Genomic DNA, 25,695 nt, shown 5'->3' with positions numbered 1-25,695 from the left:
CAGATTGTTAAACACTGTTAAAGATACAGTCTGCATGACACCATTTCATGTGGAGTCTTTGCTCAAAGACTATAATCCTAGTGCTTGTGTTTCAATGACTTTATACATTAAAAAAAATATCACCTTGACCTCTATTACATAAGACATTCAGATTTACTTTACCTAAAATTAAATTCCAGCTACATTACTGATAGTGATAATTTAATGATACATTTATGAAGCATTCCCTTATGTATATAACTCTATCCCTATGACCAGTGTCTAGGGCAGGGATTGACACATGGTTTAAAGGGAATCATGGGATGGTTCACAGTCAACTGCAAAGAAATGCTGTCTTTCATTGACTCAGTGTGAACTTGGGAAGATGCGGGTCTTTCACTTTCTGTTAGCAGCGTTCCTGCCACCAAACACGGCCCAACATTAAAGAAACCCTAAAGAAGGACAGAGTTGATTCCTAATGTCAGTTTGAGCATCTGTATCAACCCTTACCTGAGGCCATTCTATACCTGGCCTTGCATATAAGTGAGCCTAAAATCCCTTTTTATGTTCAGGGCTATGAGTTATGATGGATTTCACTTGCAAACCAAAGAGACCTAACAGTCTCATTCTCAGGGAACAAGGCAGAAAGGAGACTGCAGACAGGACAAGTATAAGTAATTCTGTATTTATTTGGTATTCAATGCACCTCCCTTTCCAGAGAGAAAAGACACAGTCTGAGGTATCCTGTTTTAATAAATCTCCCACATCCAGCTTTATAGCCTGAAATTTTAGGCCCTGTAATTAAGGTTTGTTACCATCATACAGAAGTGATTAAAATTTTTCCCTGAGATTATAAGGCTGTGCCTTTGTCTACAGAATATCTTTCCTTCCAAAATTCAAGAGAAAATTAGGTAAAGGGAAGTCTTCTGGTTAGTGGGAGAGGCAGATAACTTTAGATAGAATTCCTGAGAAAAAGGTGTAGAGTCAACCACATCACTAATACATTTTCTCTGGCTGTGAACTCCTATCCTTTCAATGTCTCCAACCATTTCAGAAGGGAAATTCATTTGTTCCATATAAAGACACTTTAGCTCAATGCTATGTGCAAAGCAGTTTGCCTTCTGTTATCTGCTACAGTTGCCTTGATGCCTCAGTGTCCAGTTAAAAGCAGAGCTGGTGAGGTATGGACAGCCTTCCCCAGGGGCATATGGGAAAAAAAAACCCAAACACGGATGATGAGAAAAAATTGTTATCATGCTACACAGTTAGCTCTGCAATGTTTATCAAAATGGTTTGAAATCAGAACAGCCTATGATCCTCCCCAACTAGGAATGGGGAGGGACTTAGTAGATGATTATCTCAATTTAGGCAATCCAAGTCAGCAAAGCATAAGGCAAACGGACGTGAGTCTTCCAGTCTTGGAGCCCTGACAGTCAGCTCTGAAGGCAATGAAACTTCAGTAGGAAATCACCCTCCCAGATGGCAACAACTCACAGATGGGAGGGAGCCAGCTGACTGGGATCAGTCACTCTTAGGCAGCGTTATTAGTCCTCCACTTGCCATCCCCCTAGAATGGCACAATGGAATGACTGTGTTCCCTACTGAGGATTTCACTTTTTAAGAACAAACAAAGGTTTCTATAATCTGACCCGCATTCCACAGTGGAGAAAGGCAGTGGGTCCCGGGGTGGGGAGACTGGGAAAGGAAGCCAGATGTCCGGCAAACACGCTCGAGGACAAAGTGCTAGAGAGTGTGCAGGCCTCTGAGCATGGGAAAGAGGAAAGCAGGCTGAGCATCGGTGGCTGTCGCACTTCCAGAGACATCATTCCATGAACAGCATCCCATGGACACGGAGCTCCCATGTTCCTCCCCTAGGTTCTCCTGTAGTTCTGACAGGCTTTCACCATGTCTTTCAAGAAGTTAGGAACTCCATTCTGCAAAGGAAAGGAGACCGTCATGTCTGTATCCTCACAGCGATGACTCCTGATTCTTCAGGATGTGGCTAAGGTGAAAGATGGCTTTGGGAATATAAATATGACAACAGGGGCCCTGAGCAGATTTCCACAGCATGTTGCCACAGATGATGACAAAAGGGAAGACGTAGGACACAGGTAAGGCAGGGGCCACTGTTGTAAGACCTTGTTACAAAGCCACATTTTGGCTTTTCCTAATAAAAAGCTAAGAGAGTTATGAGCTATCATTTTTTGAAAGGAAAGATAAAACAGAAGTGGCATTGCAGGGGAAAGAAATGAGCAGAAAGACTTGCTTTATAAAATTAGACAATGGTAAGGATTGAGGGGCAAGAGTGGGTATGCCATCCTTTAGTTAGTGTTGATCACTGTTTAAGAAATTCCCCACACATTGTTCTATTTACTCCTCTATATGGTGGAGCTATCCATTTCCATTTTTAAGGGGGAAGAAATTGATGGTTTCTCTAGATTACACAGTCAGAAGCAGGGCCAAGATTCAAACCATCTTGTGTTTGATTTTCACTCTCCCAGGGAACTGGTGAGCTCTCTCCCCAGTAAGTAGGACCTTACAAAGCAGGCTGAATGGTCAGCATGATTCTAGGTTCTAGGCAGTCTCGAATGACCTGGGTACCACTGGGGTTCCCTCTCCTTACAAAAAAACAAAATAACCATAAAGAACCTGGAGACTTCTCCAGGCTTGAATATGGTTGGTTGTCTCCCGAGCTAGGTCAGCCTAACTCCTCCATGAGCAGATACAGGGTCAACAGGCACCCTTGTTCCTACAAGGAACAGGCTACTGTTTGGGAGGTTCCAGACAGTGATCCTGGAGGGGTCTTGGTGCAAAGCAGGGTGGGGCTGGCGTTCCTTCTAAACTTTGTCTTTTGTCCCAGCCTCTGTCCTGGGTATTGGCCACCCCAGGTCTAACACAGTCCATCAACCAAGGTGTTTCATAAAAGAGCATCATGAGGCCTGAGACAGCACATCTCTTCAAGCTGACAGCCCCACAGGCTAAGTCAACAGCTGTCAAACACGCCTCCCCTCCTGCTTCCTGGGGTCTCACCTTAGCAGCCCAGTTAATGACCCAGGAAGGAATCTGGCCACCAGGATTATCGAAGTAGTACATGAAAACTAGAGAGAAAGAGAGAGAACAATTCAGGAGGGAACCTGCAAACCCTGCAAACCTTCCACTTTCATTATCCAGCCCAGAAAGTAAGGAGGTAGGTCACAAGGACTCCAGGAGACTGGCCCCTCTGCCGTGCCTTACAGGAGACATACACAGAAACATTGTGAACAACAGCCAAGGCACCTTCTGTGGCTATTTATTAATCACCTGGCAAGCAATACACTTAGACACAGTTTCTCATTTAATTATGGCTCTCATTAATTATATTAATCCTAAGAAGTTGTTCAGATTAAAACCTCATTTATAAATGAAGTGAAGATTCAGAAGAGTGTATGACATGCCCAAAGTGGCACATCTTATTAACACACATCACAACTAAGTTTAGATTTCGCTTCAGCCTCAAGTCCACACCCACTCCAGGTCAGTAGGTGGCCACACGGAACTTCTGCCCCCACTGTGTCTTCTGAGGCTGGAACTCAAGGCAGACAGGTTCCGAGTCCCTGGGTGTTTGCTGAGGAGGAGCTGCCTCCCCAGAGGTGGTCCCACCAGCCCTCCTGGCCACCCCTGTCCAGCTTGTGCATGTACAGGACCTTCCCAAAGTGAGTTTCTAAACCTTCTGGTTCCCTTGGGTGTCCTAATTTCATCTAGACAATGCAAGAGTCAGTAAAGAATGAAGTGATCCACATGCTAGTCTACCCAAGCTCCTGGGGGTGAATTGCTTCTCTCTTGCTTCTTTTGGACCCGTGTCCAGTCTCTGACCCCCGGGAATCAGCATCCTGCACTCTAGGCGCCTGCAGCCCTGGCAGGTACCCCAACCTGTGCGCCCTTCTTACCTTTGCTCCCCCTCTTGCCATCGCTCTGGATCGCCAGCCTCTGTGTGTACTGCTTCACCCGGATCACACCCGACTTCTCTGGAATCTGTGGCTCAGAGGTGCTCTGGGACACGATCACGTGGACCTTCCGCCCTTCAAAATCCAGCTCCCGCCGCTGCCGCACGTAAACATACTACACCGCCGGTCAAGGCACAACAGCAAGGCCTGCACTGAGATGCTAAGCGGAAGAAAAGCCTGCAGCAGAAACAATGGCACATGATTCCACTCCTCCGCTTGGTGTTGGCCCCCTTGCTCTGTTATCTCGGTCCCGCCCCCTCTGCCCACCCACCTGAGGAAAGTCGGGCTCCTCCCACCTGGCGTCTTCATTTGAGAGGCTGCGTTACCCGCTGGAGATTGGTTCCCTGCTGCTTTAGTTAAGCGGGGAGCCCAGTCCTCCTTTCTCCAAGAAAGCAATGAGATCTCAGACAATTGGTCACTTACCAGCTGTGTGATCCTGGGTGTGCTACTCAGCTTTCCTGCTATTGGTTTCCCTCTACAGGAAAAGAGGGAAACGCTGCCCTGCAGATAAGCTTAGTGGGAGCATGGGAGAGAGACTGAAGCAGAATATCACTCACTAGACAATGGGGTCATTGCTCTCTGTCCTCCCGCAAAGGCCCTAATCATTGACCTCTATGCACAGAGGATGGTCAGGCAAGGATGCTTACACCTGGCAATCATAGGAAGACACATGAATAACCAAATAATTAGTAGGCAGATGGCCTCACTGGGTTTGGTTCACCAAGAATCACAAAGCCACTTCATCTCAATAAACACTCACAGACTAGCCACTATGTCTATGGCACTATTACAGGGAAGATAATTCAATTTTAAAAAACAGCAGGAGTCACCACTTACTGAGTCCTTATCACGTACATATATCATGTGCTTTATATTTAGCATCAGCTCTGAAACTGAGAAAGTCCTGGTGAACTCAGTGTAAATATTCCCATCTTATAAATGATGAAATTGAGACACAGAGAAGTAAAGAAAGTTGCAGAAGATCCCATAGCCCAGCTAATGTGATGGAATCTGTATGTGAACCCAGATCAGGCTCCAAACCCTGGTGAGACTTTCATAGCTGTAGAGGGCTCAGCTCTTTAATACGTTCATTGGACTTTCTAATGGTAGAAATGTAGGCTTCATAGTAGAAGGAATTAATGCTTAAAAATAATCCAAAAAGCCAGTAAAAGTATAATACGGCTTCACTTACTGCAGCAGCGATGGCCACAGCCCCAGGACAGCTGAGCCTCTGCGGCACCCTCGGTGGTCTGGCCCTCCCCAGGCATGCTGCGGGACGTCTGTTGCCCCCACATGCTACTCCCTGACGAGTAAAGTGCTTACATGTTTTCAGGAAGGAATGACGCTGCCTTAGCTCTGGATTTCCTCCCTCCCAAGCCTTTCACTTTTTCCTCAGCAAATACTATCCCATAGCTCGCTCAGTTCACGTGACGGACGTCCCCTGACTCTCACTGAGGAAACAATCGATAGATTAACTGCGATTTCACAGGGTTCCTTCAGCAGTTGGCAGGTCCAGGGTGGACTGGAGAAGCACCTGTTCACTGAAGCCCAGGGAGGTGAGGGGCCTTTTCCAAGGTCACGCAGCAAACCAGTGAGCACACACGCAACCTGGGAGCCTTCCCTCCAAAACTACTGCCCTTTCCCCTACACTGTTCTCTGTTCTCAAAACCTGAACAGCCCTGCAGATACAGAGACTGAGATACTCATCATGGGATTGAGTGGCATTGGAAAGACAACGCAGCAGAACTGTAAGGAGCCCCAAGAGTCTGCCCCCAAGAACACCCCCCCACAGGGTCCTTTGAGGTCAGAGTTTGCTCTGGTCCAGATCACCGTCTCTGGACACAGCTGGACCTGGATCCACACCTGCGTCTGCTGCCCATAACGGTGAGACCCTGCTGAGAAGCTGAGCAGAGTTCTGAACGTCCCTCGGCCTCAGTTTTCTTCACTGTCTGAGGGGGACGATGGCTCCTACCCTGCATAGTTTTGGCAGGATGAGAGAAAACCATGTAAAATCTAAAAGATTAAGTAACCACAATTGGCTGAAATACATACCACCTGTATACAAACTGCTTAGCAGTCTGTGGGAATTGTGCCAAGAAATAATCCCTTATGGAGTCTGTAATGTGGCCGAGCCAGGGTAACCAATCACACAGGAACAACACCCACACTCACCCCCACGCCCCCTCTCTTTCTAGAGCACAATTATTCAGGAGTATACAGGCTTACAGAATGTCACAGCTGGAAAAGATTCCAGCAGTCATCCAGCAGTGGTTTCCAAGCATTATTTTTTTCTTCAATTTCCAAGATCCTTTACTTAAAGGATTCTTTATGGAAATTCAGTGTGTAAAACAATCAGCTGCTATGAGTGAAGAAAAGAGTGAGGTCAAAATCATACCTACCCCCACCCAATCTGTCTACCCCGCAAATGTCCATCAAACCCTCCTAGCCTGGCCCTAAGGGGGCATCACAGAACCCTGAAGTGTCAGCTAAAACTCCCCACATCTATTCAACTGCTTCATATCATAATCGAGGAGACTGAAGCGGAAAAACATAACACACAGTGTCCAGAGCCAATAATCAGGAAGGAGGGGAGGAGGAGAGAGCTGGAAAGGTGGTGCCTGAGCTCGGCCCCCCGTCGGCTGCTACGTAAGTCAGCCTCTGTCGCCTGACTTCTCTGGGTCCTGGCTTTCTCCTCCATAGACTGAGGGAATGTACTGAATACTCTTTATGAAAAGTTGTTCTCAGATCCCCAATTCTGTGGCACAAGGGCTTCCCAGAAAAGTTTCAAGAAAGTGTGAGCTGCCTTCCTGTAACCATGGTTATAGGTGCTCCATGATGTCAGGCCCAGAAGCCACACTCTGAGGTCTCTGAAAGCCACACAAGAAGGAAGAGCTTTAGCAGATGCTTCTGCAAGAGTCAAAGACAACGCTGTCCACACCTGCTGGACACACCACCACTGGGTGATGGTCCCAGGGCACAGAAGCACTTTAGAAAGCTGAGTAAGGGTGCACCTTTGGAAAGGATACATCTCTGTTAGACATGGGAAAAGGGTACTTCACTTGCCAGTAGACCACTGTTTCTCCATTGCATTCTTTTTCATACAGTTCTAAGAAAAGAAACAAAACAAAGAAGTTACTGAATCTGGAAGTCTATTTGGTTTCAATTAAGAAAAAGCTTTGATATGCTGCCGACCCTTTAGGTATGATAAAACACTAACTCATAAGACACAGAATTCTAGAAAAAGTCTGATAGATTCATTACCACTGAAAGCTTGTTGCCAACAGGCAGAGTCTAATAGATATAAAAATGCAGTAAAAATAAAAGAACCCAACAAAAGTTGTTCATCATATAGCACAGTCTCAAAATTCAGTGAAACCAAATTAGGAATTAAAATAAAATTTCAGGTTTAAAAATCTGGGTAACCACTAGATGCTGAAGCTGAAACTGCAATACTTTGGCCACCTGATGTGAAGAACTGACTCATTTGAAAAGACCCTGCTGCTGGGAAAGATTGAAGTCAGAAGGAGAAGAGGACAAGAGAGGATGAAATGGTTGGATGGCATCACCGACACGATGGACATGAGTTTGAGTAAGCTCCAGGAGCTGGTGATGGACAGGGAGGCCTGGCGTGCTGCAGTCCATGGGGTCCCAAAGAGTTGGACATGACTGAGCGACTGAACTGAACTGAACCACTAGATGTCACTAGATTACCAACAGTCACACTGCTGGGCCCTTACTCCCATCTTCAGACTTCTTGACTGAGTACAGGTGTCCTGGGACTAAGCCACCCAGTCTCGTGTGTTCAGTTGAGAAATGAAGGTTCCAGAGAGTTCAGTGTCCTTCCTAAAAAGCTAGGAAGTGGCCTAACTGTGCTAACTCTAAATTTCTTGCCTATCTCCCATGTTGCTTTCTGTCACAGTTACAGGGACTAATCCACCATGCTATTGTATGCAAATAGCATCAGCAATTGGAAGGAGATAGTAAAAGAATGCTATGAAGCTTCTAAGCTGTGTGGGAAGCTCCTAATTAACCATTTAGAGAAGGAGCCAAGCCAAGTCCACTGGAGGAACCAAAAGAGTCCCTTTAGAAGGTACTGACCTTGTCAATGTGTTAATTAATTTAGCTTTTGAAATAACAAAATCTATTAGAAGCAGACCATGGGTAAAGAGCTTGCCAGTCCATTGGTTCAAGAGGGTGAAGCTGCCCTTGAAAGGAAGGGAATGAGTGGATATCTGTTGCCTTGCCTGCTTGGCTTTGACTCCCTTGTTCCTGTAGCAGCATCTCATTCTCCTTCAAAGCACCACCTTTCTCTCCATCCCTATGTAGTTTAAGCAGAAGTGACTCAGTGGTAATTACAGGGCTGGGAAATTGAGTGAGACATGGCCATGGTGATTAGTTTAGGGAAGGCATGTGTGGACAAGACTCAGATTGCCACTCTTGTAAGTTTAGGCCAAAAGTGCTTTCATAAAGGCTGTCAGCTAGCTCACAGAAGATCTAGGAGGACTAGAGTTAGGTTAAGAACCTCAGGACTACTCCAGAGAAGTCAAACTGCTGCTGCCTCTGGACCTTATTCCAGTGGGGACATCTGATGCCAAGTACCACGTGGCAGAAACTACCAAGGTCCACAGTACATGACTGAACCACGGCTGCCAGGGAAATGGACAGGGAACGCCTGACTTCACCCTTGACAGGGGGGCATCACAATTCCCCCTTCATAGGAAACCTATTTGACAACACCAAGTGACCCAAAATCATGATAAATGTCCCCAGTACACAAGCACATGGTCAATGCTAAGACAATTAGACCCTGTCCTGTGACTCTGAATGCAATGAGTGGAAAAATTCCTATTCTTCTGGGGTGATGAACTTTGTGAGAATGTACGCCTGCATCTTCTGGTGGCATCTTTGTCATGACACAAGAATCTGCCTGATAACGTGGTCCACACAGACAGAAACAGAGTCAAGTTGGAGAAGTGAAGTGTTGAATGCAGCTGACCTGGAATGAGACACCCACGCCGTTTTCAATGTAATAAACCAAACCAAAAAAAGCTTCTTCCTTTTCTCACACTGGCATTTGTTAGCTTTTGCTTCTTGCAACCAAGATTCCTGCTCACAGCAAGGCTCTGTTAGGGTTTCTGGCCCCCGGGCTAGCTGTATTTATTTCACTGTGACTGACTGGGATGGTAGAAACTACTCCCTGCTGTAAGTGGCAGCAAGATCCTCTATCTATCACTGCTCATAACTCTCCATTACTTCCAGGGAAAAATTGAGGAACCCTAGCCTGGTGGTCAGTTTAGGTCCTTGGGGCTCTGGGCCCACCTTCCAGCCTAGTTCCAGATTCTGCTCCCCAACTACTCAATTGCACACAATTTTCTAACATTTTATGTTGCTTCATGCATTCTCTACTTTACTCATGCCATCCCCTCGGCCTTGAATGCCCTTAAACCTCTCAGCCCCTCACCTCCTCACATGTACAAATATATATAAAATCTTGATGCTTATAAAATGTGGATTCAACCTCTTAAGCAAAGCTTCCGTACCACCTTTTCCAAGAAGCCTTCCACGATCACCTAGGTTTATGGATGACAACACCACTTAATATGAGAACAAAGGAGCCGTCAGAGCGAACTGGAGAGTGACTTTAGTAGTACGCAAGGAACAAACCCTGAGAACAGCAAAGTCACATTTGACTTAGCACTTTAAGATGCGTTTGCTCAAATTTAAAATGAAAAATACGGTAAAGTTATACCTTTTGCTTACTAATGGCTAGAATAAGTAACATGGGATTCTACTTTCTAATTGGTTTTTAAAAACTGTGTCACTCACCTTTAACATATTGGTCCCACTGTTTCCTATAGGCTAAGTCCATATAGACATCTGCAAGCAGATCTGGTAAGCAGTCCTCCAGAACACCAAAGACCTTATGTGCATACAATCCAGTCTGCTACAAAAACAGAACAGGCAGAAACAACCTGTTGATTGCCGTGTTAAGACTATACAGCATCTGAAAAACACCTGTTCATATAACACTGAGCACTTTCCCTCGGTCCTGGTGACACAGTGGTGAAAAAGCAGACGGGAGCCTGTCCCCATCAGTCCTATAAAACCGGCCTTAGGCACTGGTGCTGGTGATGGCTATATGTTATCCCAGCAATTTAAGCAGGATAAAAGAGCGTCATGTGACAAATGGTGCCTGAGTTGCAGGGGAGCAGAGCTAGTGGAAACTTCTATCTTATCACGTGTTCAGGAAATATCTCCGTGAGGAATTTATCCAAGGAGTCTGTTCTAAATGCTAGAAGGAGGTCAGCATAGGAAGATGAGGAAACCCCACTCCGGGTTTGGGAGAGGGCCCTTAGGCTGACAGGCTGGCTTACTCAGAGAACAGAGCACTGGGAGGAGGAAGAGCTGGCGCAGCTGAGGCCAGAGGGGCAGCGGGGCTGCGTCCAAAGGGCTTGCCACTCAGGGTACAGGGGTCAGGATTTTAGTTTAACTACTGTGGAAAACCAGCTCACGACTTCAAACAGGGAAATGACTTTACATGGGGGTGGGCAGCCTTTAAAGGATGATTCTTGCTGCTTGGTAGAACACAGATCACGAGGGAGCAAGGAGACGGGCCAGAAGACCGGGGCAGCGGTCCAGAAAAAGAATGACGGTGACTGGACAGGGAGGTCACAACAGTGATGGGGAGAGGCCAGACATTCAGTGACATGTTTTGGAAGCAGTATCAGTAGGAACTGCCAGCAGATGGGCTGTGGGGACAGACAGAGCGAAGAATTGAGGATAACTCTTGGGGTCTTTCTTGAGCAACCAGGTATATGGGAGAGGAGGGTCTCTGTGGGCTGTGGGGTAACCAAGAGCTCTGCCTTGGGCAGGTGGAGTTTGAGATGCTTATTAAACACCCACGTGGGTGCATCATACAGGCAGCTAGCACCCAGCATTCAGACTACTATTTCAAATAACCACGGGCATAATGAAAGCCAACACATTGCTTTACCAATTCCAAGACAGGATTTTTCATTAACTGCTCCTTTTTTCCTATAAATGACTTATGTATAAAAGAAATGAATAGGGAGAGAGACATTAGCTTTAAATGCTTTAAATCATACTAGTCCCTTTTATTCAGACAAAGGTCATTTCTGTATTCTTAATTACAAGAGATTTCTCTTCATGTTAAGCTGTATCCTCTTCTGTGAGGGTTCTGGGCTGGAGTTGGTGACATTATACATTTCACTCTGTACAATGGCAGCTCACAATTCCTGAATCCCACCTTGTCAAAAGGATCTATTATTAAGATAAAATCAATGGCTCAGATTAATTTTGGTGCAAAGGCAAACAAACAAAAATGAAACTTTAAGACATACTCATACTTTCAGGTGTGAAAGCAATCCTATTGACTAATCAAACATGAATGAACTTATCTTTTTAAACACTGTTCCAGAGAACTATGTGACATCAAGGTATAAACATGGAGAATCTTTCTAAAGATCCTGAGGCTTCAAGGGTCTCCTGACTCAGGTGGGATAAATACAGCCCAGTTTGGGATCTCAGATGTACATGAAAGTACCTGGCAGGTAATTGAAGGCAACACTGAAACTTGATTCATAAGGTTTTAGCTCTAAAAGTACATGGCTTTATACCAAGGGTTTCCAATCAGCAAATGATAAACTGGCATGCCTCACCACCCACGTGCTGTGCCGTGGATGCCCCACAGGAAGGGCAGGACTAGGGAGAAATAGCTTCTCCTCCTGCCCTCTCCCCTAAACTCACACAGGGGAAGATAGTGAGGGGCTATACCCAACACACATCTACGCCCACACACTTAAATCAGCACCAACAGAGAGACAGACAATGTGCTTCTGTTCAGGAATATTGGGTCCCCATTTTCTATACTGTTAATCTTGGGTCTAATACTAATATTGGGCCCAATACTAATAATATTGGGTCCCCATTTTCTTGATATGGGCTTCCCTTGTTGCTCAGCTGGTAAAGAATCTGCCTGCAGTGCGGGAGACCTGGGTTCAATCCCTGGTTGGGAAGATCCTCTGGAGAAGGGAAAGGCTACCCACTCCAGTATTCTGGCCCGGAGAATTCCATGGACTGTATAGCCCAGGGGGTTGAAGAGTTGGACATGACTGAGTGACTTTCACGTTCACATTTTCTTTATATAGGGAAATATCAATAACCTCAGATATGCAGATGACACCACCCTTATGGCAGAAAGCGAAGAGGAACTGAACAGCCTCTTGATGAAAGTGAAGGCTGGTTTAAAACTCAACTTTCAAAAAACTAAGATCATGGCACCTGGTCCCATCACTTCATGGCAAATAGATGGGGAAACAGTGAAAGCAGTGACAGACTTTCTTTTCTTGGGCTCCAAAATCACTGAAGATGGTGACTGCAGCCATGCAATTAAAAGACACTTGCTCCTTGGAAGAAAAGCTATAACAAACCTAGACAGCATATTAAAAAGCAGAGACATTACTTTTCCAACAAAGGTCTGTCTGGTCAATGCTATGGTTTTTCCAGTGGTCATGTATGGATGTGAGAGTTGGACCATAATGAAGGCTGAGCGCCGAAGAATTGATGCTTTTGAACTGTGGTGTTGGAGAAGACTCTTGAGTCCCTTGGACTGCAAGGAGATCCAACCAGTCCATCCTAAAGGAGATCAGTCCTGGGTGTTCATTGGAGGGACTGATGCTGAAGCTCCAACACTTTGGCCACCTGATGCAAAGAACTGACTCCTTAGAAAAGACCCTGATGTTGGGAAAGACTGAAGGCAGGAGGAGAAGGGGACGATGGAGGATGAGATGGTTGGGTGGCATCATTGACTTGATGGACATGAGTTTGAGCAAGCTCCAGGAGTTCATAATGGACAAAAGGCCTGACATGCTGCAGTCCATGGGGTCACAAAGAGTTGCACACGACTGAGTGACTGAACTGAACTGATTTTCTATACAGTGAGCAAAAGGGATAATTATGTATAGAAAAAATGATCTCCTCAGCTTCACATGAGTTAGCTTTGGTTATCTGGATGAATTAAGACAAAGTGTTTCCTGGAATTAGTCCCCTTCCCTTCTGAATGTAGTTTCTGCTCTTAGTGACTTCACTCCAGTAATATCACAGAAAAGAAAACAGAAAGCCCTCTAGAAAGAGAAAAATAGAGTGATGCGGCTTACATGAATACCGAAAAATGAACTACTATGACAACTTCCTTTAAACATTCCCTTCATGGCAGGACTGAGAAATGCCAGAACACCAGAGAAGCAAAATGCTTGGTGGCACCTTTCCTAGGCCATCAATAAAATGTTCTTTTCAAGCACTGAGTAGCCCCGCTCAAATTCTGGGTCAAAGCAATTTTTTACCCCTCATTTCTTTCAAAAGACGGGGATTGTTTCAAAAGAAACAAATTCACATTTTTGTTATGTCTCTTAATAATGAAATTTTCATAATTATAAAAGTAAGTCATATTCATTGAGAAAAATTACAAGATGCCAAAAATAATAAAGAAAATTAAAACATGTAACTTCATAATCCTCAAATACCAACTGATAATATTTGGCATATTTTTTGAGTAAATAAATATTTCTATGTGTTATAAAATGGGAGTAAGATAGTATAAACAGACTGTATTCCTATTTTTAACTACATCATTTTGAAACTGAGTGATCACAGCTAATTTTATTATTCTGTAAGTTATTTCTGTTTCCATATATTTTCACAATTATGAACACTGCTGGAAAAATTATTCCAAATGGACAAATCTGGTTCATATTTCTAACTTCTTCATTAGGAAATCAAAATGCTTCTTCAGAGATAAATTTTAGGGTAAATGACATTAACACTTTAATGCTCCTTTTACTTTTTATAAATCTTTAAGAAAGAATTTTACCTATTTATACTCTCACCAGTAACAAAGAAGCATCTCACCAGAACTAGGTACCACTGTTTGTATAAATAATTTAGCAGGAGGAAGCATAAATCTTAGTTTTATTTCGGCAATGTACTGATGTGTAATTCTCTTTCAAATTAGAGATCTAATTCTGGTGCAACATTTTTTGCAGATACGTTTTGAAATGTTCTAACATTTCAATAAATGACTCTAAACAAGTTTACTCAAGAGGTTCTTGGCTTTTCCTGAAGGTCTTTCAGAAAAACACTTCTAAGAATGGCTCAATTTCTTTATCTAAAGTAAAATGCAACGCATGCTTTTCTTTTTTAAATTACTTTTAATTGCAGTGTAGATGGTTGCTTCTGCTGTAGAGCAAAGTGAACTAGTTATACATACATCCACTGTTTTTTTTTTTTTTTTTTTTTTTACATCCACTGTTTTTTAAGACCCTGATGTTGGGAAGATTGAGGGCAGGAGAAGGGGGAGATAGAGGATGAGATGGTTGGATGGCATCATTGACTCAATGGACATGAGTTTGAGCAAACTCTGGAAGACAGTGAAGGACAGGAAAGCCTGGCGTGCTGCAGTCCATGGGGTCACAAAGAGTTGGACATGATTGAACAACTGAAAAACAACATACTTTTCTAATGATCCACTAATTACAGGATAAATAATTACAGGATACTGTAATTTCCTACACTACAGGTGGTAAAAGAATTATTCAATGGTAGAGAATCAGTTAATATCATGTGCAGAATATAATTCCCAGAAGAAACAGGAGATTCGTTATAGCATGCATGCTCTTTCTTACTAAGAGAACCCCTATGGCCACTTGCAGAGCTAATAACCTTCCTGATCTCTTCTATAGGTAGAGGCAGCCATAAGACAATTCCTTCTTCTTTTGAATATGGGTATGCTGTCTACAGCTGCAGCAGCTATTTTGTGATTAAGAGACAACAAAAATGAGAAAGCAGAGTGAAAATATTCAGAGTTTTACTGACATTGTTGATCAACTGATCCAATGCCAGCAACTGCTGATCTCTGGACTACTTGCTAGGTGAGAAATATAAACCTCTCTTTGGGGACTTCCCTGGTGATTCAGCTGGTAAAGAATCCACCTGCAATGCGGGAGACCTGGGTTCGATCCCTGGATTGGGAAGATCCCCTGGAGAAGGGAACGGCTACTCACTCCAGTATTCTGGCCTGGAGAATTCCATAGACTGTATAGGCCAGGGTGTCCAAAGAGTCAGACAGGACTGAGTGACTTTCACTTTTCACTTGTTTAAGACTTTCTTAATCCAGTTGTCTGTTACTTGCAGCTAAAAGCAATCCTACTTATTACAAGTAGTACAATCCTACTTATTACAAGGTTCTTATTGAGAATTCTATTTGAGTTATGTGATCCTGAAAAACAGATTAAGAAACTCTCACATGCTTTGTGTTTCAAAAAACAGCTTATCAGAAAAGAATTGCTTTTACACACACACACACACACACCCTTTATCTCTCACAAGGCCAGACACAACACCTCTAAATTCCCTTTGATGGTCCCACAAATGATCAGATAAGCTGCTTATTTGAAGGATCAATAGGCACAAAATGTTTGTTAACCAAACTAGTTAAGCATCCCCTTCCTCCAGACTCTAAATTTTGGCCCAGCTTCAGTCTAAGCAGCATCCAGCCCTGCTGAGAATAAACTGGCCTCAGGGTAAGATATTCTGTTCTATTCTCCAGCAGACCACCTTCACCTCACTTCCCCAGATGTGGTTTCAGTCTTACTGACTCCTCACTCTCTGTAAAAAAAAAAAAAAATAAGACTTTTCTGCCTCACTCCTGAGAAACTCATGGATCTCATGGTCTAAGTATTCTTCCCAATACAATAACCTCCAACTCTGAGTCCAGGTTTGTTTTTTACTTGACATTAAAGTAGACTGACAAAATAGTACTGATCAGACTTCTGAACATTTCCAAGCAAATATGACTACGTAAATTCATTAAAATGGTACAAAAATGCATAAGCATTACTAAAACAAATAGTTAAGGATGAGAAGTAAGAGATAATGGACACAATTAATAGACATTAACCAGAAGCATATTTAATTTTGCATAGAAATCTGAAACTTCACACACTCTGTTACAGAAAGTTCCACCTCCTTCTACTATGTACCACGGAAAAAAAAAAAAACACCACCATGGGCCCACTATATCCTTGGGCCTGAGAAAACAGTCAGGCAGGTTTACACTTGGCTTTTCAGCATGGAATGGATTTGCCTTGGTGATCTGTCAGCTTCACTACACCTGCCATGCATTCTGCACCGGAAGCCGTCCAGTCACTCTGACCTGCTATAAACTCTTTCAATAATGCTAACATTTATTTCTCTAAACACAGTGCGGTTTCCAGTTTTATGTTCACTATCTTGTGTGATCTCACAGAGCCCTGTGGTATCAATAGGGACACTGGTGTCACATCCTATGACACGAAGCTCAGAGAGGTGACATCTTGCTCGAGTTCTACAGTTGGCTCTTGGGACGGCCAGAGAGAGGAGGACACTGTGCCCTCTTCTCCCCACGACGGCTTCTAATACGGCTCTACTCTCTGCACACTTGCTCCAAGCCACTGCTCCAAATGACAAGCTGACAATTTCAGTAAAGACGGCACAGGCTCTCAGAGCTGGGAGGGGTCTTAGATCCTTATGTAAAAAATGACAGCGATGCATCAAAAGTCAGCTGATGACTCCTGCTGGCAAAACCTGGATGGGAAACGTTCCTTCCAGTCCCTAACCCAGTGTTCCTGCCCCAGACGACCCAGAAAAACGCAAATCTGCAGAGACAGCAGGTACCTTGGTGGTTGTGTAAGACTGGGAACGGGAACAGGAGATGACTGCACAGGGGGAACAGGTTTCTTTGGGGATAACACAAACACTTGAAAATTAGACTCAGGGAGGGATGCATGACTCCATAAACTTACTAAAAATTAGTGAACTATACACTTAAAATGAGTAAATTTTGAGGTACTTAAATGATACCTCAATAAATACAGCTGTTAACACTAGAAGATTATGAAACTCATCCAACGTCACACAACTAACAAGCTTGACCTGAAGTTCATTAGTTGCAAAAGAACCTGGACTTGAAGCCAGCGATGTGACAGCAGAGTTCACAGCCTACGATCCCGCCTCAAAGTGCCACTGACCTCTCCCAACACAGAATTAGAGGAATCACAAGCTGGAGAGTATACACAGCTATGGCCAAGGCGACCGTGTAATTGACCATTCTAGCAGATGGTTCTGAGTGAAAGAGCTTTATGTAATATGTCTTACCAGGACAAGCATAATGCAGGTCCTGATGGGTAGAGTAGAACATAGATCACCCTACTCAGCAAACACCATTTAATTTACTAGGGGCTTCAAAATGTATCCTCTCATTGGATCCCTGCACAAATCTGGCAGAAAAGGAATTATCTCCAGCTTACAGATGAGGAAGCTGAGACTCAGCTAGGGCTATAGGTTCATAAATCCCAAAACCTCAGAGCAATTAACCACCAAAACTGTATTTTAGACCAGGAGTTACTGAATCTGCCATGCCGGGTATTTTTCACAGTCCACAAGCTAACAATAGTTTTTAGATTTCTAAGTGGTTACATAAGTCAATATATAGCCTCTTAGTCTATAAAGCCTAAAGTATTTTCTATTTGGCTCTTTACAGAAAAAAAAATTCGCAATCCCTGCTTTAGACCATTGCCACTACCACTTCTAAAAACATACAGTCCAGAAAAGCTCTGGATTACTAGAGTTGTACTGCAATTCCACATGCAAGAGAGGAATCTTTGTATTATAAACCCCAAATATGTTATATTTTATTTTGAATCACATGTGGGTTTACCATTTAAGCTCAGACCACTCTTCATAGTAAATCTGCTGATCTTGAGCACACCATACAGGATAAACAACAACAATCTTAAATAAAACTTATTCAAATTCAGAAAACCAAAGAGAAAAAGAAAATCTTAAAAGAAGCTGGCAGGAAGGAATGGGTGATCACTTGACTTATAGAGGAATACAGATGATAATTATAGTAGACATCTCATCAGAAACCACTCTGCAAAAAAAAAGCAGGTAGGGTGAAATATATACTATTTTGAATAAAATAAATCACTGACCTAGAATTCTATATCCAATGTAACTAACTGTCCTTCAAAAGTGAAGAAATAAAAACTTTTTCAGACAAACAAAAACAGGGAATTCATCAGCAGCAGACTTGGCTCTGGAAGAAATGTTAAAAGAAGCTTTTCAGGGAGAAAAAAAATATGGTACCGGTCAGGAACTCAGATGTACACTGCATAAAAAGTACCTGTTTTATTGTCTTAAGGCTTCTGGAAGGTATGAACTTTTGTCTTATTCATCAGGCATCACCAAAATGCAGGCATGCAATAAGTTCTGAAAAAGTGCTTGAATGGGTCATGAGGCAGTATTTTGTAGGTTTCTTCTTACTAGGGTATATTCAAACAGCCCAAAACCAGCTGTGGAATACAAAGTCTGACTTACATCCACAGACAGGCATGGGGGATCCTACTCACCCCTCCCCACTAAGGCATGCCTTCAAATCTTGGACCAGCACCTTGCAATCGGTCAGCATCTTCATGCTGCCTCACACCACAAGCTCATCCTGAGAGAAGTGACAGCTGAGGTTCCAACATTATCTGTCCAGTTACACTGGGGGCGATGGAACAGGAGAGAGACACAGAGAGAGAGAGAGACAGAGTTGACCTCCACCAGTGGCAGAAAGTAGAAGGAGGCTACATATGGTGCTCAGCTTTAAGCCATGCTGGTCCTACCCACTAGTAAATAACGGCTCCGTAAGTGTCCTGAATGCATCAACTGTTCCATCAATCATGCTGGTACCTAGAAAATGGGAAAAGGGAGAACAGTCCTGTCATCCAGAAGTGAAGAGGTCCATGATGCCAGTCGGATTATGATCCCATCTGGGAAATCAGAGTGGGAGCTTCTCACCCATTGAGGTATATTTGTTTCCATAGCAGTTTAATCTCTGCTTCCTTCCAAAAGGCCACGGTATCTCTCGACGCAGCATGGCTGGACCTAGTTTTCCCGGTCACGCCAGGCTCTCAGTAGTTCAGTAGGCCAACAGCACAGGGTAGAACAGTCCCTGGGAAGGCACTGTCTGCTCTTCACAAAACTCACTGATGAGAAGACCTTTCGAAGGACAAAGGTGGCCGCTTCTCGCAGTGCCGGGCACTTGGTTTCAAATCGTAAGAAGTCAAGCCCTCGGTCAGATCTTTCCAGACCAATATTTTCTTGGTCTAAATCAATGACATGAGCCTCTGCATGCCAGTTTCACACCATCTACTGGCAGATCACAGTGTCTACTGGCATAGGATCCAGCCTAAAGCTCCAGGGACACCTGACTGCAGATCTCTGGGAAAGCTTTTGCAAGTGACCACGATGACCCTTCTCTCCAGGGGACCACATCCACTCCCAAGTGGCCACCAATTCAAAAACCAGGAAGAGTTAGTCTTAGAGTGGACATTACTTTCACCGTAAGATATTCTTCCTTTTCACTCTTCCCTCTCCTGCCTCAGCGTCACCACGTGGGATGGTGCATCTTGGGCACCATGTGAGAAGCTCCCCAAACACCAATGGTTCTCAGAGTATAATCCATGGGGCATCCGTATCACCTGGCCATTTGTTAAAAATAAAATTTTAAAAAGAAGAAGGAGGAGAAGTAAAGAAATGTAAAGCCAACTCTCAAGTCCCACCCCGATGCACTGAATCTGAAATGGACTAGGATATTAACTGTGAATTTTAACAGGCTTTGCAGATGAGCCTAGTGTGTGCCCAAGGTCAAGAATCACTCCGCCATGTATCATTTCATTCAATGTTTGTAAGAAGCCAATGATCCTAAAAAGCAAGAATTATACTTGCTTTGCAAATGAGGAAGCTGAGATTTTAAAATGAAATAGCAGCCAGCCAACATCCCCTATGTAGTGAGTGGGGCCTGACTCCTGGCCACTCTCCAACACCAGGCTCACTGTGGTCCTCCTGCGTCCTTCTGGCTCTTCTGGCTCTTCCTGGAAAATGAGGGACGGTCAGCCTGGCTCTGGAACTTAGCACTAAGTGTTCCCTCTACTGCAATGGTTTATAACACAGCACGCTCATTAAAATCTCTTGGGAAGCTTTCACATTAAAAAACAAAAAGAAGCAACAAAAACATATTTTATTTTGAAACATTTCAAACACACCAAAGTAGACAGGACAGAATAATCAGCCTCTATGTGAAACGGGAACTTTTCAAAAGGACCATCCAAGCTCCACTTCAACTCCATTCAATATGGGGCTCTAGTAGGGCTGAGAGATGTCCTTAGAGCTCCCCCGGCAATTCTAATGTGCTTGAGCTTTGAGGAACACTCTCTGGTCCATTTCTCCTCTGATATTTGCAGGACGCAATCTCTTATTTCATTTATATCTCCACTCAATTGTTACCTCTGGAAGAGGGTTTTTCCAGATTCCCTATATCTAAAGCACATCACATCACCCCTGGACATCCCCACCTCCCCATAACATCTCTGTATCCCTTCATCACACTTTACTTTCTTTGTAGCATTTTTAGCTGCCATTTAATTATATACTATGTTTATTATCATCAGGGAATACTGTTTATTGTTCAAGAAGCTCATTCACTGAACCAGCAGCTCCAACTTCCTGCTCCCTGCTTCTGCAGTGTCTGTCAAGGCAGGACCACGTGGGAGGCATGCACTGAATATCTGCCAAATAAATGAATGATAGTGGAACAGAGCAGAGATTGTAACCCAAGACTCTCTGCCTCCAAAATCCATGCTCTTTCCCACAGCACCACATAGAATAGCATAGCACATAGCAGTGTTGCACTAGCTTTGCTTTCAGTTCAGTGCAGTCGCTCAGTCGAGTCCTACTTTCTGTGACCCCATGGACTGCAGCACACCAGGCCTCCTCGTCCATCACCACTCCCCGAGCTTACTCAAACTCATGTCCATCGACTCGGTGATGCCATCCAACCATCTCATCCTCTGTCTTCCCCTTCTCCTCCCGCCTTCAATCTTTCCCAGCACCAGGGTCTTTTCCAAGGAGTCAGTTCTTCGCACCAGGTGGCCCAAGTATTGAAATTTCAGCTTCAGCATCAGTCCTTCCAATGAATATTCAGGACTGATTTCCTTCAGGATTGACTGGTTTAGCTTTGCTTAGCTTGCAGAAAAAGAATGTAGTTCTGAATTGAAGCAAGCTATATATTTGGTACTGAGTTTATCAAAGTGCCCTGGTTCATGTCTAGTTACTAGCTATGAGGTCTTGTGTGGCTAGCTCTGGGTCTTACCACCATCCATAAAATAGGAAAATAAACCTGTCTCTACCTATCTTCTATATTTGTTGAGAGGGATAAATGAAAACTTGTGTGTAATAGCATTTTGTATTACAAAATGTGTATTACTAAGGGGCCATGTAAAGATAAGTTAGCACTATAACTTTGGGAGAGAAAAAGAAGGTTGAGAACAAGAAACAGAGCAGGCAAATAAAGCAGGAAAAAAGAAGAAAGGGGGATGGTAATTGGACAGAATGGTTTCAAAGAGACTTTCTAAGTCTAAAATTCTGTGATTTAATAGCAAAAGAGAAAATGGGAAAGTATCAAAAGGTGTATATCAAAAGTAGCCATTTGTTCAAGAACAAGATTCAGAATTATTTGTGTCTACTAAAAGGAAGCCACAATCTTTTTTATTTTAAAATACAATTGATCTGTTACACTGCAAACTCTTTCAAGTACCTCTATGCTTATGTCAGTCTTTTCAAATCATGTGATAGTAACTTTGTTACAGCATCATTTTTAGATCATGATCACACCTCCCTGATTCAGACTCACAGCAGGTTATTCCCTGTGGAACAGTCAGCCTGGTTCAACTGGATAAAAGTCACTGAAAAGTCTGAGAAGGAGGACTGTCTGACTCTTCTTATTCCATAAATTCCAAATGGTACACCCCTGATGAAACAGCTAATATGATTTGTATGCAAGCCATGGTGGACTGCCTTTATCATAATCAGGACATTCATCCATTGAACATGTCCCTTACTCAACAAAGATTTAGCAAGAATTTTGATGAAAAGGGTTACTTTTGTATGGGTACCAAATGTAACCTTACTGCAACAAAATCAAGCATATCAAGAAGCCTTATCGGATTACCTGTTTCAGCTTCTGCTTATGGGTTTCACATTAACAAGAAACAGGGAGAGACAGGCAGATCAAGAGACTCATTCCAGCAGGGTGGAAATCTGTAGATGGTTATTAAGAAATAAGATGAATAATGTGTCTATTGATGGGACTGAAGTAAGGTCTTAATGCAACACCATCAAAAGTCAGGTGGATCAATAAGACCCCCTGCTAGTCCGCTAACATTAACGGGCCCCAAACAAGTCCACTCGGAGGAATTTAAAAAGCCATATGATAACAATTGCAAAGAAAAACCTGACCTGCAATGGCCTGGGCAATAGTCTGAATAGTCAGGGTCTCTAGACACTGAATGCACATGCAGATCAAGGAGGCCATGGGCAGTGGCCCCCAGCCTAGCTGCTGAGGCTCAAGGGCACACCTATGGGAACTGTATGGCCTCCAACTTATGGGAGTTCTCTGGAAAGACTTGTAACTTATATCAATGTACTATGACTGCCCTCAGACCCGGGACAGGGGGAAATAAGACTTATATTATGGTTCATAGGGATAGGAACAGTTCTGAATACCCATCCTCCCCCAGGAGGGAGGTGGGCCCTGCTCCATATCAATATACAATGGAACAATACAAAGCCAGACACTCTGTCTCAGCTCAGGCAGTGGCTGTTGTGGGATAAAAGGCACAAAAGCAAACCAGCACAAGCCCTTCAAGGGATGTGAGGGGAGTGGTCAGGGCTGACGGGAGGACAGGACCGGTGTGGAGGAGTCATGGGCCCTGGACCAGCCTAGTCCCCCGAGCACAGCCCACCTGGCATACTTGCCCTCTCTCAGAGTCAGTGGAGGAGTGTATCATAGCACAGGTCTGGAGCTCAAGCTGAGTTCCAACCCCAGTGTGAGTCTTGAGCCATCAACCTAACCTTTCCATATATCCATTTCCAAACTGGTAATAAGGTCCATGTAGTGCCTGACAATATTGCACCGATGTGAGGACTAAGTCCGTGCTTGCAGAGCACTTAACCGTGCCTGGAGCATAAGACAGCATGCAATGAGTTAGCCATTACTGTAGGTATTATTGTTTACGCAATCAACAGAGGCGGAAGGGGAACAATGAGATCACAGTCTCTTTCAGGTGCTTGATTTCAGGTGTGCAAGATGGAAGGGAAAGGGTGGAAGGCCAAGAAGCGAGTCAGAAGATCACTGCAATTCCAGGAAGGGGTGGCACTCAGGGTGACAAAGGCCAAGGAAAAAAAGGGATGGGGAAGGGGCCAGACATATACATCTGAGCAGTGAACTGCCAGCATCTGGCAAATGCCTGGATGAGGCCGGTGCGGAAAATGAAACGATTTTATCCAAAAGATAAAAGGATTTTTTCAGAAAGCATGTCCATTTTTGCAGCAAGGTAAATGCTTGAATAACACTCAGAAATTAACTCTGCCTGCTCTACACCGAGCTTCCTGCTCATCCTGTTGTACCCAGTGACCCTGGGACACTCAGACATTCAGAGCTCCTCCCTTCTCTAACAGTTTAATACTCTGGTCTCTGCCAGGAAACCTGCACTTCACTTACCTTGCCTAAAGGTGACTTTTAACCATGCAGCAGCTCCCACACAGAGCAACCGATGACTGGCCATCATTCCACCTGGCCGGTTACCTGGCTCCCAAGGCCTTCGGGCACACCCGCAACTCCATTCCTCCTACCCTTTAACTTCTCCCCAGACTTTTAAAACTCTTTTTCTTCAGGCTAAAGTTATTCCGTGCAGTTTGCAAGCAATGGGGCAGCACTCAAAAGGAGCAAGTTAGTGAAATGACTAGAGACGACGGTAGGTCCCTTCTCAGCCACACTCCTCACGCCACACACACCACCCTGGACATCCACTCTCTGAAGAGCCCAGTCGCTTTCCTACCTAGACTCAATCTTAACATACTCCCCGCCACACAGATACCTCTGGCACCCACCCGGGAGCGAGGCTCAGGTCCCTTGCAGGCAAGTGCGTGGGGCTAGGAATCCGCAGACCCTCGTTTTCACTCTGTTATTAACTTGTAACAATCCACTGGCCCTGTCCGGTCTCAGACCTGGGACTAAATTCTGAAAACGTGCCCACTCCCCACGACCCGTAGAGGTCAAAGTCAGCTGGTGGCACCCCCAGCCCAGAGCTAGCTCTCTGAGCTCCAGAAGACCCGCAGGTTCCGGACTTCCGGTTGCAGCCCCCCACCCCCCACCCCCATCCCCCGGCATCACCCCCCCCACCTCCACCCCCACCCTCCCACCTCCAACCCCCAGGGAGCACCCCAGACCCCCGCCCCCCGGGAGCACCTCCCACTCCCATCCCCACCCCCCAGGAGCACCCCCCATCCCACCCCCGCAGACGGCCGCCCGGCGGTCCTTCAGGGGCGGACAGCTACCTGGTCCAGCAGCCGGTAGACGCTGATGCCCTGGGTCTCCACCAGCAGCTCCCAGGCGGCCCCGGAGAGTGCGGGCCGCTGGAGCTCGGCGCAGGCCTCCCGGAACTGTTCCTCGGAGAAGGCGCCGGCCCCAGGCTCCATCCTTCCGCAGCGGCGGCCCCGGGGCCCGGAGGGGAGCGGGGACAGGCAGGGCTCTTGTTCGGAGGCGGGGACGAGAGAGTGGCCCAGCTCGATTGGCAGGGACCGGGGAAGGACCGGGACGCGGCTGGGGGCGGGGCCTCGGGAGGGCGGGACCGTGAGGCGCCTCGGGGGCGGGGCCTCGAGGGGCGGGGCCTTGAGGGGCAGGCCTGGAGGTTTGGGCTGACGGAGGGCTGCGGAGAAAGGTAAGGAAATCGAACTAGAGAAAGGTTGGACTTGATCTGCGGAAACGTGGAGGGCTTAGGAAATGGGGAGGCTTTCAACAGGAAGAGAAAAAGAAGACACTGCTGCCATCTCAGAAACATAATTTCCAAACCTGCTTGCATGTCTCTCCTTTACTTTCTCTGAAGAAGGTTAGGGAAGGTCTCAGAGCAGTTTAGCAGAAGTGGGAGGTGAGATGGACAGAGTGGAAATGCTTGAACATCTCAGGGGTCAGATGCTAGAGCAATATTCCGTTTGCTCTGTTATGCACTTTAAAAGATTATTATGAGAAGAGGTCCATGGGATTCCGCAAAAGGCTAAATTAGGGGTCCATGATACAAAAAAAGATAAAGAAACCTAATCCATAATCGTATGGTGCCACCACCGGGAGGGTGAAAGATGATCTAAAAAGGTATTATGTTGTCCATCCAGGATTTCTGCTGCTTGTATAAATTTAGATCTTTTATAACTCAAAGACGTTTTTGTTCCCTCAAGTCCCTTTGTTTTACTATATTTCTTACCGCCACATTGTACTTTGGTTTGGATAAAGTGGACAGTTTAAATGTCAAATCAGATAACACCACATGGATGCCAGTAAACTTGCAACCCTTTCCTAATCTGTAAAATGGGGTAGTAAAATTGTGCCATCAGTTAGAATTGAGGAGGTAACCACATAAGATAAACATAGAACATGTTTGCACAGTGCCTATCAAAGTAAATGTTTATAAAAATTTCCACTTGCCTTACATTACTATATTGAAATGTTTCTCTTTCTATACTTGAAAGGAAGACTTGAAGTTGATGGCAAACTCTACATTTATGCCCATTTCCAAGAAGA

The 25,695-nt window shown here is 44.7% G+C and overlaps 1 protein-coding gene and 1 long non-coding RNA gene across 3 annotated transcripts; both read right to left on the bottom strand.

The window, feature by feature from the left end:
• Nucleotides 1-648: 648 nt before the first annotated feature.
• Nucleotides 649-24,698, bottom strand: LOC122694248 (phosphatidylcholine transfer protein). Of its 2 annotated transcripts, none has more exons than XM_043902727.1 (6): nt 24,459-24,698; nt 9,789-9,903; nt 6,989-7,068; nt 3,906-4,077; nt 3,010-3,077; nt 649-1,913 (listed from the first exon to the last, which is right to left on the bottom strand). In XM_043902727.1, exons 1-6 carry the CDS (start codon nt 24,597-24,599, stop codon nt 1,851-1,853), a joined length of 639 nt encoding a protein of 212 aa, XP_043758662.1. In that variant the 5' UTR covers nt 24,600-24,698; the 3' UTR covers nt 649-1,850. The 2 variants fall into 2 exon arrangements, with proteins under 2 accessions (XP_043758662.1, XP_043758661.1); XM_043902726.1 differs by having other exon boundaries at nt 9,789-9,906; nt 24,459-24,694.
• Nucleotides 15,749-20,856, bottom strand: LOC122694250. The gene is made up of 2 exons (XR_006341153.1): nt 20,451-20,856; nt 15,749-20,402 (listed from the first exon to the last, which is right to left on the bottom strand). It is a non-coding gene; the product is annotated as an uncharacterized LOC122694250 (long non-coding RNA).
• Nucleotides 24,699-25,695: the final 997 nt, after the last annotated feature.

Source organism: Cervus elaphus, chromosome 5 (assembly GCF_910594005.1).
Source record: "Cervus elaphus chromosome 5, mCerEla1.1, whole genome shotgun sequence".
Classification (NCBI taxonomy): domain Eukaryota; kingdom Metazoa; phylum Chordata; class Mammalia; order Artiodactyla; family Cervidae; genus Cervus; species Cervus elaphus.
The sequence above is the reverse complement of the archived record's forward strand: the minus strand, read 5'-3'. Positions and strand labels throughout refer to the sequence as shown.